The 20,701-nt window shown below is 38.6% G+C and overlaps 2 protein-coding genes across 8 annotated transcripts in view; both read right to left on the bottom strand.

Annotated features, from left to right (window-relative positions):
• Window positions 1-666: 666 nt before the first annotated feature.
• strip1 (striatin interacting protein 1) lies at window positions 667-10,274 on the bottom strand. 4 transcript variants are annotated; one of them, XM_084417509.1, is made up of 21 exons: window positions 10,120-10,274; window positions 8,256-8,325; window positions 8,069-8,143; window positions 7,799-7,933; window positions 7,593-7,713; window positions 7,448-7,510; window positions 6,853-6,959; window positions 6,615-6,742; window positions 5,893-6,075; window positions 5,587-5,807; window positions 5,437-5,502; window positions 5,298-5,361; window positions 4,278-4,349; window positions 4,114-4,188; window positions 3,928-4,025; window positions 2,539-2,665; window positions 2,153-2,253; window positions 1,912-1,978; window positions 1,730-1,834; window positions 1,426-1,630; window positions 667-1,302 (listed from the first exon to the last, which is right to left on the bottom strand). In XM_084417509.1, the coding sequence occupies exons 1-21, from the start codon at window positions 10,222-10,224 to the stop codon at window positions 1,052-1,054; spliced, it is 2,439 nt and encodes an 812-aa protein (XP_084273635.1). In that variant the 5' UTR covers window positions 10,225-10,274; the 3' UTR covers window positions 667-1,051. The 4 variants fall into 4 exon arrangements, with proteins under 4 accessions (XP_084273635.1, XP_084273633.1, XP_084273634.1 ...); XM_084417507.1 differs by having other exon boundaries at window positions 7,448-7,516; window positions 10,120-10,273; XM_084417508.1 differs by having other exon boundaries at window positions 667-1,299; window positions 7,448-7,516; window positions 10,120-10,272.
• A 5,506-nt stretch (window positions 10,275-15,780) lies between these two features.
• cacna2d2b (calcium channel, voltage-dependent, alpha 2/delta subunit 2b) overlaps window positions 15,781-20,701 on the bottom strand; it is a 30,714-nt gene continuing 25,793 nt past the window's right edge. For all 4 annotated transcript variants that reach the window (XM_084417497.1, XM_084417498.1, XM_084417500.1 and 1 more), the window contains 2 exons: window positions 20,547-20,629; window positions 15,781-18,300 (listed from right to left, as the gene is read on the bottom strand). In XM_084417497.1, the coding sequence (XP_084273623.1) occupies window positions 18,199-18,300; window positions 20,547-20,629 (185 nt within the window). In that variant the 3' untranslated portion in view covers window positions 15,781-18,198. The remainder of the gene's footprint in view (window positions 18,301-20,546; window positions 20,630-20,701) is intronic.

The raw sequence follows: 20,701 nt of genomic DNA, 5'->3' as shown, positions 1-20,701 counted from the left end.
AAGTGAGATATTTCAAGCCTTTATTTGTTATAATGTTGATGATTATGGTTTACAGCTTATGAAACCCACGAAATCAAAATCCCAGAAAATTAGAATATTAGGCCTACATGAAATCCCACAGTAATTACTAATTACACAGTAATACCATCATTGAACCAGGTTTTGGTTATTTTGGCAGTGTGGGCAGGTGCAAATCCTGCAAATGTTACATTTGATTATTATAACTGACTTTGACTTAATCATTTTCATTAATGAAATGTATACCAGAAGCCTACGATCGGTCAACGAGCGCCGTCTTGTAGTTCCATCAAAGAAAGCCACAAAATCACTTTCCAGAACATTCTCATTCACAGATCCATGCTGGTGGAACGCTCTCCCCACCCTCATCCGGAATGCAGAATCCCTGACAACATTCAAAAGACAGCTGAAAACCCATCTCTTCCGTGAGCACTTAACCGCATAAAAAACAAAACAAAAAAAACCCCCTTCCCTTTCCCTTTAAAACCTCACTTATTGGGCTTATGCTACTCTGAATAATGCCCGAACTTCGTATTTTGAGCACTTCTTGCGTGGTTTTTGCCTCTTCATGATGACTCGCTTAATTTAGTCCTAATTTGTGAGCTGATATTCTTTGACTTTAAAAACGAATGACAAAAACAACAATGGTTCACAGAGAAGTTTGTTGTATTGCATTGAGTATTGTATACAGAGCCAATGAAAAACACATCAAAACACTCTAGGATAAATACAGTCTTTCACAATAAGATCAGATTTCATATTCAGTTATAGAGAATCAATAGTCAAAAGCAGCAAAAACAAACAGGAAAATGACCTCTTAGCACATGTCAAAATTCTCTTCCTAAGAGTAAAAAAAAAAAAAAAAATATGCGCAAGTTTACTACAGGCGAGCCGTTATGTTACACAAACAGACACACAGGAAATGGTCCCTGTTGTTGAACTATGAAGCGTAGTGTTGTTGGAAGAGTTTTACTCTGGTAATGGTCATTTTCACAACTGCTGTAGGGAAGAGGTGCTGAAACACTACAGGCGTTCACTGCAGGAGCTCTTCCCAGGAAATGGGTTTGGAAAAGACCTCACGCTCTAGCCAGAGGTCATAGTTCATTTGGAAGTCTTCTGGAAGGTCGATCCGCTGTCCCAGCACACTTTGCAGGCAGTTGTCCACCGGGAGGAATTCTGGGTTGCTCTGGTTCTTGTCATAGCGTCGGCTGTTGAACCGTTCAATGTTGGCACGTAAGGCGCATTCTTCTGCCTGGAAATCCCACGGGCGAGCGTCCAGGTCTGCTGTCGGAGAAACAGAGAGCACGTTTAATTCTGACACCCAGGTTCTACTAAAATTTCAGGTTTAATAATGACGCATCAAATTATTTAGTGAAGACCCCAGTCCAGTTTCTTCCCCCTACTCACCGTTTCCATAGGCCCAGTCATCGTTGAGGCGATGGCGCACTTTCTGGTATATCGCTGACATGGTTTTCATGTTGCTTTTCCTCCATTGCCGCCCCAGATACTTCGTCTGGACTTTGAGCAGCTTGAGCACATAGAGCTGCATCATGGCCTGCTTGACCTTCAGCGCCCTCTTCAGGATGGGAGCTGATTTGAACACCACCAACATCTAGAAATAAGCAAAATTTGAATTGATCACCAATGGATGGCTCTCTCCAGCAACATTAAATGTTCGTGGTTTGCATGCTTGATTTGTGTGGTGTCTCACCATGGTCCTGGAGTGCTTCCATTTGGTGAGTTTATTGAGGATGCGCAACAGATTAATACAGGAGAACAAGTTCCTCCAGCAGAACTGATTATTATCACCAGCTTCCTGTAATCAGAACGCATCAAACAGCTCAAAGACTAGCTCAGAGGACCATCAGACACATTCAGGTGTAGTTTTCTCACCAGACTCTCAGCGGTGAGCTCTGGAAGCTCGTGGACGACGCAGTGCGGGAAATCTAGAGCCGAGATACTGCCGAAGAGATATGATATGACAGATGTCATTACCCATAAAGCGGCATGAAAAATGAACACGGGTTAAAGCAAGTGCAAAGAAGCAATGCAATCTTCATGCTCCGGGTCATTTTGACCCATGAATAGATGTTCTGTGGGCCTGAAATGAACAAAGGTTGACTTGAAGTTTTACCTGTTTTTAGCGGTAATGTAAGACATGATGTTCTGGTTGAAGAACTTCAGGATCAGCGGGATGCAGTTGGCAAACACCAGATGCTGTGCCATGTATTCAAACTGCAGGAGAAAACTTGCGTCAACATTCTCTTTTTACTTGCAGCTGTTTCACTATAATTATGAAGCCCAAAACGGTGTCACTATTCAAAAATATCCTCATTACTATGGTGCAAGCTGACAAAAAGTTAGCCGGACCTCTACTGCCGGGCTTACAAACGCCTCAAATCACATTTTGTATAATAAAATAATAATGTCAAATGGTTTGTGTGAGTTGGATGTAGGTTAGGGTAAAACAAACATGTAGAAAAGCTCCTCACGAACAGCTTCGACAATGTGTTTGTGTACCTGATAGACGTGGTTGAGCTTGAAGTGTTTCAGTAGCAGCAGCAGTATGGCTGAAATGGCTTTGACAATGATTTCTTTATGGCGATTCACATCTACGCCCAACTTCATACTCTGAAGAACCGTAGTGCTAGAAAGAGAAACCAGACAGGCCGTGTCAAACCATGCACAAGTAAGGTACGATGAGATTAACGAAATTGCGGCAAAAAAGTCCATCGTCTATTGTCAATAGCGTAGTTGTATGAAGCACAGCTAACACAAGTCACTTTTAAACCATCAGCTTTCTGTTGTTCAGCGTATATAATTCATGTGACCTTGAATCTTGAAAATAAGCAACATTTGGATGAAATGGAACTTTTCGGATCACATGGATTCCTTTTGGAATGACTGGATTTCACCCACGAAAATTCACTGAGCAACGGTAAATGTGACAACACCTTTAGTAAAGTAAGTAAGTCTCTGGAAAGTGTTAAAAATACAATTACACCGCTAAGTGACATTTTAGTTTCTGCCCTCGTGTGAAATTCCCAATCAAAAACTAGATATATCAATCAAATATATATATATATACCAATCAAAAAGTCATATATATTAGAGATGCATTGATGTATCGGCCAATAATCTGTATCGGTTGATAAAAGCAATTATTTACTATTGACCAATTGTTTAACAGCCAATGATTAGGGCCGATTAAATCCTGTCAATCAAAAGGCATAAAAACGTGTTCAGACTGCAACTCATACTGTGTGTGAAGAAAATCTCTCATGTCGAATGTAGAGCAAGTTAACATGACAACGCATTAAGAGTAAAAAAAAAAAGTGACAAACCTCTAATATTATAGTAATATTATAGTAACCTTATGAAAATCAAACTATTGGTATCGGTAGATATTCTAAATAATCGGCAATCGGTATCAGCGGAAAAGTTTTGTATCAGTCTCATCTCCAACTAATAAAACTGGGGAAAAAAACGACAACAAAATTACTAAAACATTTAAATGTAAAAAGAACATCTATAAGAGAATTTAATATATTAATAAATGCTACAACAGTATTTCAAACGATCCTAAAATAGCCCTGATTTTAGGTATACGCATATTTGACAAATCACAATCAATAATTTCAGAGAGAATGTCATGAATACTTATTACCCAGGAGATATTTTTACAGCATCTGATGCCATGAGTTCACTGTTGCCATGGCAACCAAGTTGAGCGATTCAGCTTCAAACACGCACACGCACACACAGACTCAAGTTGTTTGGAGAATCACTTTGATTCAGTTCATCAGTGGTATGATTCATTCACATCATAAGCTCCACTGAAGAATCATTCAGTTTGATTCACGGAAGGCACGACTACATCTGCAACTGTGCTGTTTAACAGTGTCTTACGGCATTTCCTCGGGCAGCACGTCCGCCAGGATGTTGATGGAGTCTGTCTTGGCTTTGGATGTGGGAGCAGCAGCCAACAGGATCTTGAGCAGAGCGATCTGAACACACACACACACAAACAAGGTCTGTCAGTATGAGAACAGCTCAAATAGAGTGCGACTGGTGTGTGAACTGTCAGTCTCTCACCATATACTGTGGTAAACTGGGTAAAATACCCTGGTACAAGAGCTCTGTGGAACACAACTCCAGCTCCTCTTCACCCTGAACATTGACACACACACACACACAGAGGGTTATTAAACTCATCATCAGATGGCATTTTGCAGTTCTATCAGTGTACGGTCACTCACGCCAGAGAGAGGGGTCTTCTGATACTCCTCTTCTTTAGCGATCTGGACCTCGGCGATGGACACATACTTGTGCTGAAACAAACACACAAACTAAATGTTACAATGAATCTACATATGCATCTCAGAGTATTTAGCCACAAGAGTGATTTCACTATTGTTAAGATGTGTAAAAGCAATAAACAACAGCTAGTTAAAATGGTTTACTGTTTTTATAAAATGGTAACAACAATATTGATGAAATAACGTAACAAAATGATGTTCAATAAAGCTACATAATGATTAATATAATTAATCATTAAATCACAATAAACAATTCTTCCACCAAATAATGTTATTTGTTAGTCTTACAATTTTAACTAATAAAAATTTGAAATTGATTTATGATCAATACAAATTTTCAGGAACAGTTACAAATATGTAATAATTAAATGTAGTTGATAATTGTATTAATGCTGATAACAAGAACAACACTACCACTTATAATAATATTCACAATAAACAATTCTTCATTAGTCTTACAATTTTAGGCTAACTAATAATTGACGTTTGATTTACAACCCAAATAATGTTGTCGATTTTTTTTGTAACAAGAACAACTTGCAGTAAAAAAAAAAAAAAAACATATGGGTTGCAAATATTTAATTATTAATTGAATTTATTCGATACTATTGTTAAAAAAATATTTTATGGAGGACTAAAATGCTTCTTAAAAGAAAATGAAGGAATCAATGATCAATTTATTTATTTTAAAAAATAAAAATTTGAATAAATCACAAATGACATTTTAACAAACATTGAAACCATGTAAAAAAAAAAAAAAGTGTAATAACAAAAAAGTATAATAATTTAGTAATTTTAATAAACAAATTTTAAATGGGTTAAACTGAATATTGGTCTTGCCTAATTCAATCAGAATTAAAACTATTAAATTCATAATCACACTTTTTCAGTTCAAAGCTAGTATTGATGCGTGAAGAAAGTGTGGAGTTATGTTAATAAGTCATGGATGTTGCTAATTACCTGTTTGAGAGTTTTGATGCTTTCATGTATCGGTCTGGGCAATCCGACCACCGTATCCGTGTCACTGCAACACAGACACAAACATGCATCACTGAGGCTCACAGGAAATGAGCAATTGAGTGGCATACAACAGACTCACTTTCCCAGTGTGTAACCGATGAATTTACTCCTGCTGGAGTCCAGGAAATTCTCAATATCCTTTTCCCTGTTAAAATCAACATAGACACCAACTTAGATTTGAGAAAACCATCAGACAACCCATATCAAACGGATGAAGTCGAGTTTCTACCTGACTTTCGGAGCCCACGGCAGACCCTTGGGAAAACAGACCCTCTCAGAGGGGGGGTGCGGGATGGGCGGCGGCATGACCTCATCGCGCTCCAGCGGGAAAGCCTCCGCCTCTAGAGAGTTGTCGTTGTCGTCGTTTTCCTCTTCGTCTTCGCGGGTTTCATCGGCTTTATATGGGTCCTTCTCGTTAAACGCATCCAGATTGTCCTGCTTTATAAGACCCTGAAGAAATAGATTTAAAGGGTTCACTTGATCGTTTTATTTTCCACTCCAGAGGTTTCCGTCAAAAATATATGTGTCAATATACCTTGTGTTCTCTCCGGGCACGTCTCTGTTGTTGCTCGATGAGGTCAGAGGCGGACGCCGGCGGAGATGCGGCTCTCATGCTCCGCACCACACGGATACTGTCCTCCGGCAGCGGCGGGAGACCCAACGACACCCGTCTACTGACCTTACAGCCCTGCAGCTGCTCGAACCCTCCCAGAGTGAACTGGGATGAGACAGGAAACACACAGAGCATAAATCATAAACACTAGGACTATTCAATTCTCAGAATACACTCCAATTCCTGGTTCTAGAATCCACTCCAAGAATAGATTTGTTTGTTTTTTTTTAAGATGTTTTTTTGAAAAATGTTCACCTAGTCTTACTGGGACAACATAATATGAAGGTTTATCTGCTTTGAAAGTATTCATTGAGCATTATCAGCATCTATTATCTCTTAATGTCAACGGCTGCAATCGTTTTTTGAACAGATCCAAAGAAACGAAACATCCGAAAGTAGTCGTTCACGGAAATGAATCAGACTTTGCTTCACTATTAGCGAGTGACAGAGGCAAATTAATATCTAGCTCTATTGAACTGAAAAAAGGCTGTTAAAGAGGAACAGATTCCCTTTGAAAGAATGGATTCTAACCTTTAGAATCGATTCATTCCTTGGAATTCTTTTTGGAATCGATTCCCAACTTTAACAAACACAAGAATCTATCTAAACCCAAAAATTCAAGTTAAGAGCTCCGTCATTCTCACCAGGATGGTCTTCCAGAGCAGCAGCAGGACTTTCTTCATGGGGAAATGGGGCGCGTGGCCACTGCAGAACTTGGTCACCATCCCGAACAGCATGACGGAGACGGGCTCATGGTTATAGAGAGGAGAACCTGCCAGGAAAAGTTACAGGGACATTCATAACATTTCTACTCTTCCATACTCAACGCGCATCTTCAAATAAACAGTCATTTTTCAGATAATCTTAGTCTAACTAACGAACCAAGCTCAGATTTGAAGGTTTCTCTAATGGTTCTCCATTCTGGACTGTCTGTGGGATCTTCACGCTGGATGGTCTCCACTATCAGATACATGATGTTCAGCAACACCCTGAAAACACAAGCATGCAGAGGGTTATGGAGGACTAAAGGTGCAGTATGTAAAATTGACAGCTAGCCGATCAAATGGGTACTGCAGTCCAAATTCAAAATATTGGAGATCTGTTCCCCACGCTGACACTCACGCGGGTTGCCAGATTGAGGACACACAACAGGAACGAGCGTGATTGACAATGGAAAGTTATGAGCCTTACACTAAGTTGATCGGTTAATGTAGAATCTTCGATCTCTGACCCAGTTCGTTTGTTGGCTTCAGTGGCTGTTTCTGCTAACTGGCAACCCAGTGTGTCGAAATACTATTGGGTAAATTTATAGTGGGCGGGATCACGCAGAGCAAAACAAAAAAGACATTCCTACACAGAACACACATTTTTACAGAGCCCCTAAATGGACATGGTTTTGCGTTCTCTCGTAAATGTCACATGGAAAGTGTGTGGATGATCAAAGTATACTAAATGCATGTAACGTGTGGTGTTGTACCTGAGGTCAGTGCTGTCGGCCAGTGAGATGGCGGGTTTCCTGACCGCGCTGCTGCACGCAGCACTGTTACTGAGAGACATTTAACAAGAGTTATTTAAGTTTTCACATGTGTAATATGAATGTTTGCATGTGCAGTTCATCTCACTCGATCTCCATGTTGAGCAGCTCCATTAGCGCAGTGAACGCTCCCACATCCAGCAGCAAGAAGACGTTATACCTCATCCAGTGCTGCACCTCCAGTTCTGAAGAACACTCACCAAATGTACCTAAAAAATAAAAAGTCAGAGCTTATTAACACAAGACTCTGGGGGGTTTCCAATCAAATCAATGCATATATAATGCATAGTTTACCTTGAGCCATGTACAAGATGGCTCTGGCAACTTTTAATCTGCGTTCTCGGCCGATCACGTCCAGTCCGTCCAGCAGACGCATGGCGTGAGTTTTGTGCTGAACCAAATCCAGTTCGGTCCATTTCTGATCGGGCACTGCAAAAGCACATGGACATTTGCTCTTTTGTGACTAACTCATTATCTTGCAAAAACCAAAAATGTTTCAAAATGAAATGCTAGTTTGTATAACTTTGAAACAATCGAGTGGAAAAAAATTAGATCAGTACTTACTGTGAGTGTGGAAATCTTCTTCGAAGCATTTTCTGTTGAGTAGAAACTCTGGTCCCTCTGTGTAACTGTACAACTCTACAAACAGTTTAAAAGAGGAACATGCATTATTGTAGGTATAGTTGGTTAATGAAGGCTGAAAGTTTAGTACATAAGAAATGAGCAGTAAACCAAATTAATGAACTCTCACCTGACAGTTCGATTGTCCATTTATCTGCATCTGAATATTCAAACTCCAAATCAGGAGTATCTGATAAACCCTAAGACACAAACACTGAGTCAGTGTAACTGTCCAATAGGAGCTGACAATTCAGTCACAACATTTAAGGACAGACAGAACAGGCTGTATTCACATTACATGGATCAAGTGACCTAATTCCGATTTTTTTCCCTCCTACGTGGCACAGATTGGATATGACCCACAAACGTGTAAGCAGGAAAAAAAGCACATGGTATTCTCAGATTGGTTTCAGTCCTATAAATCGGATATGTGCATTTGCATCTGCCCTGTAAGCAGACAGATCGGATATTCCTGTCATCGTGACCAATGTCACCAATATCGGATAGTCCTGTCCAATTTTATACGTCATAAAAAGAAATCAAATTACTCTTATCAATGGCACAATGGAGGACGAATGCTCAAACGAACACTGTTTTGCTGATCTTTAAAGATGGTGCAGAAAGCAAAAGCTTGTATTATCATTTCATCTGTGTCTATTGCAAATCACACCATTTTAACTACCTTTTCGGCCTAAGATTTTTCGGGTCAGTGCGTGGTCTACCTTGGGTTGTTTTCCCAAGTGTAAATTCAGATATTATCGGATATGGGTCAACTTTGAAAGATGCAAGTCTGTCGGTCGACAAAAAAACAATATAAACAAACAAATCGGACATAGTCAACCAATCAGAATTGGGCATCAAGACCTGCAGGTCAAATGTGGCCTTGTTTGAAATGAGTTATCCTTGTGAAAAAGAAGTGCACTTAACATTATGAAATGTGCACTTGTAGTGTAATTCAAATCTTAAAAGTATATTTAAAATGTTTTACTTCTTGCAGATAATATAATATAAATTAAAAAATTTGCAAGTAAACTTAAGGTACACTTTCAAGACTAACACATATTTTAAATAATTTATTTAATAATCTTTTGTTGTGCTTTCAAGTAAATTTGATATTGCACTATATTTTAATATATTTTAAATGCACTAAATTGCAACTTTAGAAACTTGTAATTTCGAATAGGCTACATTTAAATACACGACATGCAACCTTCAATGGACATTACATTAAAGTATGTATACTAAAATATATACATGGTATACTATGTATACATATACATGGTATATACATGGTGTACCATAAATGTTTGTCAGTACATTCAGCAGTACACCTAACTTAAATATTTCGAAGACAACAGAATTACTAAATTGCATATAACGATGTAATTATTTAAGCATGATTATAGATAGATCGATAGATCGATAGATATAACTCTTACAATAATACATTTTAATCTAATTGCTAATAACATGCATGTTTATGCATGCATTACATTTATCTCGCACTCAGGACATTTTTGAAAGTAAGTTATAATGCTTAAGTCTACTTTTTCACAAGGGCAGTGAGACCAATATTAATGTTCATCAGTCAATCAGCTGATATAGTGTTAAATAACCGATCAGAATCAACAAGAGAAGAGATAGACTTCAGAAATGGGCAATGTTAATTTCATAACTCAATCATTTCAATGTGTTTTTCATTAACGTGTTTGTGCATTAATGAATAATAAGAGTGGTTTAATGAATATTCAAAAATAACTTTTATTAACGAGATAATTACAAAACGTTGCTCAGGAAACCTTAAATTTTAATATTTGGTTAATGATGCACTTTTCATATTATCAACTGTTGTTTATATAATTAGCGTTGTTTAATCACTTTATACATTTTATTCTTGGAATTTCTGATGTTTATGCTAACATTGTTGTCAAACCAAACATTAAACTGCAAAAATACAGATCATAGGGATTTAAACAGCTTCGTTTGACCCTTACCTCAGAGTCTTTCCTCTGGTTTCGGGTGAACTCGCCTCGCATTTTGTTCGGTAACATTTGATTCTGTTTCTGTTTGTTGTTAGCACATAATCCGACACCCTCCATCTTCACTGCACTTCCTGCTCCCGCTCACCTCTCGCGCTACTTGCACACATCTCGCGATGCTACAGCCTGTGGCGAAAGTGACCACTGACGTGATGTCTGAGTCGTGGGTGTCTGATTTTAGTAACTAGTTTGCTTGATTTGAATAATCCTTGTTTGTTAAACATGTTTTATTCACTCAGACAATTTCAAAATATTTCAGGGGACAGGATATTCCTTCAAGGCAAAACATTTGATGTGTGAAACAATCGGTGCTCACAAAATAGGTTATCATTCCAGCCATATTGAGTAAGAGCTCAAGAGCTGAGGGAAATACTGTCAGGATCTATTCTACATGAATAAACTTACTTTTATGCCCACCAGGGCTCGCTAGAGGATCAAATCATTGCTGCCAACCCACTGCTGGAGGCTTAAATGGTAATGCAAAGACTGTGAGGCATTGTTTTGTAAATCTATGAGGTCATATGAAATACATTTGTGCATTTCATTAAACCTCTGCAAAAAGTTCTGAATCATTTCCTTCTCCTTAGGGTAAATTCACCAGGATTCACTTTGGATCCACTGGAAAACTGGCTTCAGCTGATATTGAAACTTGTGAGTTTTGAGACAAATATGTTTTTTTTATTTTTTATGTTTTTTTTTTTTGGGGGGTGACTTTAACTGCATATTCAAAGTCAATGTTCTATGACTGTCAAAGATCTGCTGGAAAAGTCAAGAATACGATTCCAGTTGTCTGCTGAGAGGAGCTACCATACCAGCTCAAATTAAACTCAAATTTTAAGTTACTGATGGGGAAAAAAGACACTATTAATAAATTCCAGCCACTTACTAAACAACCCAAGACTAGACTAGTCGTTTCATTTAATGAAACAACGAGTCTATTCTTGGGATATGGTTTACACTGATAAAAATGATTTTGTGGTCAAGTAAATACTACAGAAAAAAACTGACAAATACTACATGAAAAAGTTAGTTCAGGCAATAATAATAATAAAACAAACTAAGTAAATTCTATATTAGTACTCAATTCAAGCATGTAGAAATGAAAGCGTAAATATCAACGTTATAAAATTAAGTAAAATTACGCAACTTTTCTGATACTGTTGTTCCCATCATGCACTGGGCCTTGAATAATTAATGAGGTTGATTTTTCACTGTTTTCCAACTGTAATTACACTGTTTTATCATTGCTTTTGTTGTTATGATTAGTAACTTGCCATATCGTGACATTTGGAGTTAATTTTCTACTCAAAATGACACATTTAAACAAAAAATCCATCAAATGTCACCACCGTATATTGTCTACCAAGTATTGAGGTCTCTGCGTTCACATCACTTAATATCTGATATGTAGATATGCTGTCTTACACAATATATATTGTATTAATTACTTAGGTATCTTAAATAAAGAAAATACTTTAAAAAGTGTGGCTTAATTCAGTATTATATTGTTTAAGTTAAATGTATTACAAAGGAAACTTCAAGTTCAAGTTCAAGTTCAAGTTCAAGTTGAGCTTTATTGTCATTCCGCTACATGTGGGGACATACAGTGGAACGAAATGTCGTGCCTCGCAGGACCACGGTGCTACATAAATACAGACATACAACAATGAAGTAAAAAACACTGTAAACCTATACACAACTAACCTACTGACAGATTTAACTATAAGTATAATATATATATATATATAATATATATATATATAAGTATTTACCCTATACAAACTAAAAGAATAAAGGATAATAAATACAAACTATACAAATGCTTCACATAAATATTTACCCTATACAAACTAAAAGATAGAAGAAAATCACAAATACTGTACATGTGCAAATAGAGACATTTGAGTCAGCAGCTGGTTGGGGAACAGTGCGGGATGATTTGAAGTGCATGAGCATGTAAACATACATATATTGCTGAGTCTTTTGTGGGATTGTGTACCCGCAGCAGTGTGTGTAAAGTGTCCATAGTGCACATAGTGTAAAGTGTCCATAGTGTAAAGTGTCCTCTATGTGTCCACATAGTGTAAAGTGTCCATACAGTTTTTTCTTGGGTGTGGTAAGGTTTGGGGTGGTCCATGTTTCAGGAGGTAGGGGTTTGCGTGGGGTTTCAGAGGTGGGCGGGGTGGTTTGAGTTCAGGGCTCTCACAGCCTGGGGGAAAAAGCTGTTGAGCAGTCTGGCGGAGCGGGCTCTGATGCTCCGGTACCGTCTTCCAGATGGTAAGAGCTGGAAGAGACTGTGGGAGGGATGGGTGGAGTCCTTCACGATGCTGTTGGTTTTGCTGGAGCATCGTGTAAGGAAAATGTCCAGGATGGAGGGGAGAGGGGCACCGATGATCTTTGCAGCTGTGTTCACGGTCCGCTGGAGGGTCTTGCGGTCGGCAGCACTGCAGTTCCCGTACCAGACAGTGATGCAGCTAGTCAGCACACTCTCAATGGTGCCTCTGTAGAATGTGGTGAGGATGGGTGGAGGGAGACTTACTCTTTTCAGCCGGCGGAGAAAGTATAGGCGCTGTTGTGCCTTTTTGGAGAGTGACATGGTGTTGGTGGTCCAGGTGAGATCCTCTGTGATGTGCACCCCCAGGAATTTAGTGCTGCTGACTCTCTCCACAGTCGAGCTGTCGATGGTCAGTGGGGGGTGGTCAACGGAGTTTCTCCTGAAGTCCATCACAACCTCCTTTGTCTTCTCCACATTGAGGGACAGATTGTTTGTGCCACACCATTCAGCCAGCCGTGCCACTTCCTCTCTGTAGTGCGTTTCATCGTTGTTGCTGATGAGACCTACCACTGTTGTGTCATCAGCAAACTTGATGATGTGGTTAGAGCTGAACTTGGCAGTGCAGTCGTGAGTCAGCAGTGTGAAGAGCAGCGGGCTGAGCACACAGCCTTGTGGGGCACCTGTGCTCAGTGTTGTAGTGCTCGAGGTGTTGTTGCCGACACGGACTGACTGAGGTCTTCCAGCTAGAAAGTCCAGGATCCAGTTACACAGGGAATTGTTAAGGCCCAGCAGGTTTAGTTTATTTATGAGCTGTTGTGGGATTATTGTGTTGAATGCCGAGCTGAAGTCAATGAACAGCATTCTAACATAGGAGTCTTTATTTTCCAGGTGGGTAAGAGCCAAGTGGAGGGTGGAGGAAATTGCATCGTCCGTAGAGCGGTTTGGACGGTATGCAAACTGAAGCGGGTCGAGTGTGTTGGGGAGGCTGGTTTTGATGTTATGCATGACTAGCCTCTCAAAGCATTTCATCATGATTGGAGTCAGCGCTATGGGACGGTAGTCATTGAGACAGGACACCGGTGATTTCTTCGGTACCAGTATGATTGTTGTGGATTTGAGACATGTGGGGACGACTGCCTGGCTCAGCGAGGTGTTGAAGATATCTGTTAGGACATCTGTCAGCTGTACAGCACAGTCTCTCAGAACACAGCCAGGTATGTTGTCAGGACCCGCAGCCTTGCGTGGGTTAATCCTAGATAGGGTCTTCCTTACGTCTGCCGGAGACAGACAGAGCGCCCGGTCGTTGGGAGGTGTGGGCAGTTTTTGTGCAGGTGTGTCATTCTGCATTTCAAACCGTGAATAAAAGTGGTTGAGTGCATCGGGGAGGGATGTGTCCTCATCACAGGCCTGTGGCGGGGGCTTGTAGTCAGTGATGGTCTGAATGGCTTGCCACTGGCTCCGTGTGTCTCTGCTGTCTGTGAAGTGGTTGTTGATTTTTTGGGCATAGGACCGTTTTGCTTTTTTGATGCCACAGGACAGATTGGCTCTTGCTGTTTTGAGGGCTGCTTTATCTCCTGATCTGAATGCTTCATCTCTGGTCTTTAGCAGCCCACGAACCTCTGCTGTCATCCATGGCTTCTGGTTTGCACGTGTGGTGATGGTCTTGGTGACTGTCACATCATCAGTGCACTTTTTGATGTAAGCAGTCACAGTTTCAGTGTACTCATTCAGGTCTGTGTTGTTGTTGTAGGTGGCTGCCTCTTTAAACATGTTCCAGTCTGTGTCCTGGAAGCAGTCCTGCAGTGCTGAGGTGGCATTGTCTGGCCATACTGTGATCTGCTTTTGAACCGGTTTGGTTCAACTAAATAAATGTTACTCAACCTTATACTAGCCAAGTTAAAATTATTTATTTTCTTTGTTACTTTCACTTAACTTAGTTAAGTAGTTTACTTGATTCCATATTTGAAATTTACTTAAAAAATATGCGTGTGAAATTTACTTAATTACTTAAAGACGTTAATGAGACGTGCGCAAGTATGAAAGAAGAGTGAAGGAGCTCACCTACCAGGTACTTCCAATCTGTGCAGTGGAATAAAAAAAGATTGAACAATTTACAGTGCTGGATGGGGTTTTAAACCATTTCAACTTTACAGACAGAGGAAGACAAGAAGAACGTGACAAGACTGCAGGATCCGGTCGACAAACTCCAGCTGAAAGTGAAGGCCTACAAGCGTCAGGCTGAGGAAGCTGTGAGTGATGATTCTTTGTCATGGTTTTCCTTTCAAAGCTTTATAGGGAAAAATGTTTAGCCACTCAGACACTCTTTCTGCGTGTGAATCATTTTGAGCATTCTGGTTTGCTGAGGGCGTGTGTTGTTAACGCAATGCCATAAGTTAGCAAAGTGGATACATTCACTTAATGGCACCTTCACTTCAAAGACTACATTAAATATTTTTACATATAAAAATGAATTTGCCAGATCACTGAAATACTGAAGTGAACCACAACTGTCGGAAGAACTAAAAATATAGACTTTCCATTACAAATTTGAACAAAATCTTGGTGACATTTTATTTGTCAACTATCAAAATACAGAAATAGTGAGAACTGCTACATAGCTATTTGTGATTGCATGATTAGCTAATCTTTTGGCGGGAAAAGCATTTTAGTTGTCAAGAACTTAGCAAACACAGTTAGGGAGATTCTATATTCTAATACCAAATGAACTTAGCAATGAGTTATTCACCTTTCTTAACAAGGTCTCATAACCTAGTGTTTAAAATAAACGATTGAAAAGTGTATTATATCAACACATAAGCTATCTGTGTTAGCAGTGTCAGTTAGCGAACCACATTATTTACCACATAAACAAACTCGGGTTAGTAACAGTAGTTACAGGAAAGTGCAGCATGAGCTGGAAGACATCAGCGAGTCTCAAGACATCTACTATCTCTAATCTGAGACAAATACTTTACTGATTTTTAATTAAAACAAATAAAAATATCAAAAAATGTAAGTAAAAATATATAAAGAACATAAACTAAATACCTTAAAATAAATTAAATATAGAAATATCTAAAATCCCCCCCAAAAAACCAGAATATTTTAATGTACAAATAAGTAAAAATATGAAAATAAATATATTAATAACTAAAACAAATTTTTACAGGGCAAGGAAGCAGTTGAGTCTTTAAAGCCTCAAGCTTAGAACACCACAGGAAGCAATCATAAAATATGATTACTTGCAATTGTTTTACTGCTGTAATAAAAACCTGCTGTTCTCTTTCATAATCAAATACATAATTCTGGAGTAAAAAATAAAAATCCATACCAAGTTGACGTGAAAAATATGAATGTCTTTATCTCACCAATTCTCTTATAAACATCTCCCAGAAGTGAATGACACAATATGATACAAAGTTAGCCTTTCTTGATAGACTTGTGCCATCTGTACAAAATGAAGTGATATGGAAGACCGCAGAAAGGGAGGAAAAACCCTTTCACAAAGTGTACAAACATCTGCAGAACAATGAAATAAAAAACAAACAAACAAACAAAAAATACTTAAAACATTCCTATTCACATAATTAAATTCAATGTAACACTGAGAGAATTTTACATAAAGACAGTAGTATAAATACTCTTATTGGCATTAAATAATTCTGTTAGAACACTCATAGCTCACATACAAACATTAAGCCGATATTCAAAGACAAGCCTGAATCAAAATCATCCAAAGAAAGCGGCTCAATACTGATTTCATGCTCTCCTTACACTAATTCAGTAGCGCTCACTTGCATTTCAGCGTAGTTGACATAATTCAAAGTATTGCTCAAGCCATTACAATACAAAACACGTCAAGCGAAACCCTTTCAGAATCTCGGCCCAGTCTGATTCATTTGGAAGTACAGTTGGTTTGGAAGTGTGGCCACATTAAAAGATGAAATACCACCAACTAATATTTTTTTTGGTCTAGATTGACCTTTGTTATAGATAATCAATGAAAAGCAACAAAACATCTGCGATAAAAACCAAAACATCTCAATAAAAGCATGAAAGCGTCTCAAAATTCACACTCGATACATTTCGCAAGCAATATACATAACGTATCTTTTAAACTAAATAAAAATAAATACATATCGACCCTTCGATAGCATCTATGAACTCAATGAGAACATAAAATCGGTCCATCGAATGGCTGTAAGGGTCGAGTGTCTTTCCAGTAAATGTCCTGAAATCATTATTAAGTTTAATAGCAGTTATCACTTTTTCCCCAGCATGCAGCAGGACAGCGAGACATCAGCTTGCATTCCATTTCATTAAAACACACTGAACTTGATCAACTCAGTGTGGAGTAACCGTATTTACATCAAAGAATTTAAAACCATTTGAGTGCCTTTCTAAAGACAGGATCAGTAGAACATGTATAGTAAAACCCATACTGAATGCTAAAGGACGTGCGCGGGCGAGTCACGAGAAATCACCCCAAATTCAACAGAAAAAAAAAATTATAAGAAGAAAATAAAAGGTATTTGTAGGAACACTGTGGATATTTCGCATTATTACATTATTTTCATGTTTTTTTTTAAATAATCACAAATTAAGGTAGTATAACAATTGCTAAAATTTAGATTTTTTCCACATTACGGTAATGAGAATAAAGTTTTTTTTTAAATGAAGGGTATTTGTAGGAACACTGGATTTTTTTTTTGCGTTGTTACATTATTTGCATGTTTTTTACTGAATTACAGTAAAATACATTTAAATAATCACAAATGAAGGCAGTATAACTTGCTAAAATTAGAATTTTTTCCACATTACGGTAATGAGAATAAATGCGTTTTATTTTTCATTTCGGTAATGAGAATTGTAAGGAAAATGTGCTTTATTAGTTTTAAAATCTTAATGGTCCTCAAAATAGGCTTAATTTTCTTTGTGAATTTTTTTGTTTGTTTTGATTTAGGGTGAAAAACTTATGTTTGCCAGGTTTCCTGACATTCACCCTTATGCTGTAAACCAAAGTCAAGTTAACATTCAATATCGTGACTTTCTTCAGCATTCATTCAGGGTCACTCTAATCCACGTCCAGTGCTATTATTGGTCCATTCGGACAAGTGCGCCAAGGCACTGTTGGGTAACAAACCAGGCAGCAGTTTTATACACAATATATGCCCTTAAAACATTCGACAAAGCTGTAAATAAACACAAAGCGAAATCAAAATCTTTTTCTTTTTTTCCTAAACAAAGCAGTTTGCGATAATACGGCATTCTCTTTTGGCAAGAAAGCCTTGGAACAAAATTTTTCAATGAAAGCTGCGTGTCCCTCGCGTTTGAGCATACATCAGGGTTTGGCACTAAATCCAGAACAAAGCAAGACTCAAATAAACACTCAATGCGAGATTGTGATAATAACCGTCAAAACTTGTGTCGTGTTTCAGTCTTTCGAAACAAACCAGGTCCTTTCCTGTTTTTGGATTTGGCAAGCAAAAATACTTCACGGCAGCAGAAACGTTGTTGTTGTTTTTTGTACGTTTTCCGAATATAAAGGTGAACCATTTAAGACAGTTGTTTAGTTTTTTTTGGGGATCTGCACAATGTCAGGGGTTACTAAGACATGTTTTCCCATCATGCTCTGCTGTAACGGTACACAGCTGGAATGCACCTCACGATGAGAACTGGATAATCAGACGGATGTCAGGAGAGGACCCGGAGCGTTGTACGGATGAGGGACAGGAACACCAAAGGCAGTGGGACTCAGATTATGATCGTAGAATGAGGTAAAGCGACAATAACTGAATCCAGAGCAGAACTCCCATGGGACAGTGTAAAGAGTGAGCGCTGCCACACTCAGACGTGTTCTCCTGCGGGAAACAGAGGACGTTCCGGTTAACATTCACTATATCACAATGCCAGGCTGTTTGTTGCTGGTTGCTAGGGTGTTGCTATGCATTTTTAAAGTGTTCCAAGTGGTTTTAGTGCATTGCTATGTGGTTACTTGAATGTCCTTGGCAGTTGCTAGCACAATGTTTTGAGGTTGCTAGGGTGTTATGAATGGTTTCCAGGATCTATATTGTTTCTTTGGTATTCTGAATAGTTGACAGGACATTATTATGTGATTGCTTGAGAGTTCTGGGTGGTTGCTAGTTCGTTGCTAGGACAATGTTATGAGGATGTTCTTGGTTGGTTGCTATGTAGTTTCTAGAGTGTTCTGGGTGGTTGCCAGGATGTTGCTATGCCGTTGCTTTAGTGTTCTTGTTGGTTGCTAGGACAATGTTATGAGGTAGCTAGGGTGTTCTGGGTGGTTGCCAGGATGTTGCTATGTGGTTTAGAGCCCAACCGATATACCGATGTTAGGCATTTTCCAAACTATTGGTATCAGCATTTATAATGGCCGATAAATGAATATTTAAAAAATAAAATAAAAACAGATGAAACACCCTTCAACCATGTTATGAGTGTTGGTGTTGCATAGTTTGTCCACCAGAGGGCACTCTACAACGTCCCTGTTCAACAAAACACCAGCTGATCCAGCCAGAGTTAGGCCGAGCGAACATCCACAACTGAGATCATCTGTGAAGTGTGTTCATGATAAGTTGGCAACTGTCACGAGATACATTGCTTGAATAACAATTAAAAGAACATCCCCATCAGTTCTCTTAACTCAAATAAGCATGACAAAATTTGTGACTGCCATGTCCAGTTTTGCTGCTGTTACACGTAAGCCGAGAGTGAAACGGAATTAGCTAGTAATTGTGTTACGTTGTTATAGTATAGTTGACTGACTGTCAGTTTAACTTGGACAATGTGACTGAAGATTGTATTTCTTTAAAAGCGTGACAGTTATAGCAATGAGATTTGAGATGAGACATCTCTCCCCGGCCCGTTATTTTGAAAAAGTATGTTTTACAATAATTTTCAGTATGACGTTATCCATTGCTAAATTATGGCTATCATAGACTTTAGCTAACCACAAAGCTAGCTAATGCCATGGCTATCAGTGGAAGACCGCTAACATTAATGAGCTTGGAAATCACAACAAACTTATTCTGCCTAAATAAAGTAATGATTACTGTATTTATAACCAGCATATTTGTAGTTCCAGTCCCTGCATTGTAAAACGTAAGTTAGGCACGCGAGAAGTGAACATTTAGACATATAGAAAAAGTATCAAACATAGCCTGTGCATAAAATTTAGCTTTTCTTTTACACGTGTGTGAAATCCAAGTGACGCAAGTGTGCGTTGCTGACTTCGTTCAGCCGCAGCATTAACGAGTCACATAATGGATTTAGTGCATCACTAAGTAGTAGATTTGAGAAGGCAGGAAGCAAATGATGATCGAAAATGGTTTGTTGTAGCTTGATGGATAGAATTAAAAGAGTGCAGGTAAAGGGATAAGCAAGTTGACATTTCACTTATTTTTGATGTTCCTCTGTTCTGTTGTGACACAAAAACAAAAAATAAGTTTATTTTTAAACTGCATTATCATATTATTTTAGTGAGGACTCATAAATAACTACAAATAACTAATGCTAGGAATATCCGTTTATGTTTTGTTACGCATTTCTGGATAAAAAAAAAAAAAAGTATATCGGCCGATATATCGGAATATCGGATTTTTAAATCACCAAATATTTTGATCGGTATCGGCCTTAAAAATGCTAGGTTGTTCTGGGTAGTTGCCAGGATGTTGCTATGTGGTTGCTTGATTGTTTTTGGTAGTTGCTAGGACAATGTTATGAGGTTTTTAAGGCGTTCTGTGTGGTTGCCAGGATGTTGCTATGTGGTTGTTCAAGTGTTCCTGGTAGTTGCTAGGACATTGCTATGAGGTTGTTAAGGTGTTTTGTGTGGTTGCCAGGATGTTGCTATGTGGTTGCTCAAGTTTTCCTAGTAGTTGCTAAGATGTTCTGAGTTGCTATGTAGTTTCTAGGGTGTTCTGGGTTCTTGGCAAGATGTTGCTATGTGGTTGCTAGAGCGTTCTGGGTGGTTGCCAGGGTATTGCTATGTGTTTTCGAGGGTGCAGTTACATTATAAAAATCATCTTTATAAAATATAAACTAAAGAAGCAAAACAAACAGTGTTTGATCAGAGCAACAGACAACAATTCACCTCTGAGTTGTAGTCGAAGCATTTGTCAGGTCCTTTCCGATAGCGGGCAGAATTTAACACATCACACGGGTTCTCTTCTTGAGCTGGAGAAGAAAGGATTAAGGAAACGCCACAAGCTCTGTCTGTCATCCATCCATCAATCAAACAGAAAACAG

Source organism: Rutilus rutilus, assembly GCF_951802725.1.
Source record: "Rutilus rutilus genome assembly, chromosome: 8".
NCBI classification, from domain to species: Eukaryota; Metazoa; Chordata; class Actinopteri; order Cypriniformes; family Leuciscidae; genus Rutilus; species Rutilus rutilus.
This window is presented reverse-complemented; position numbering and strand designations above follow the sequence as displayed.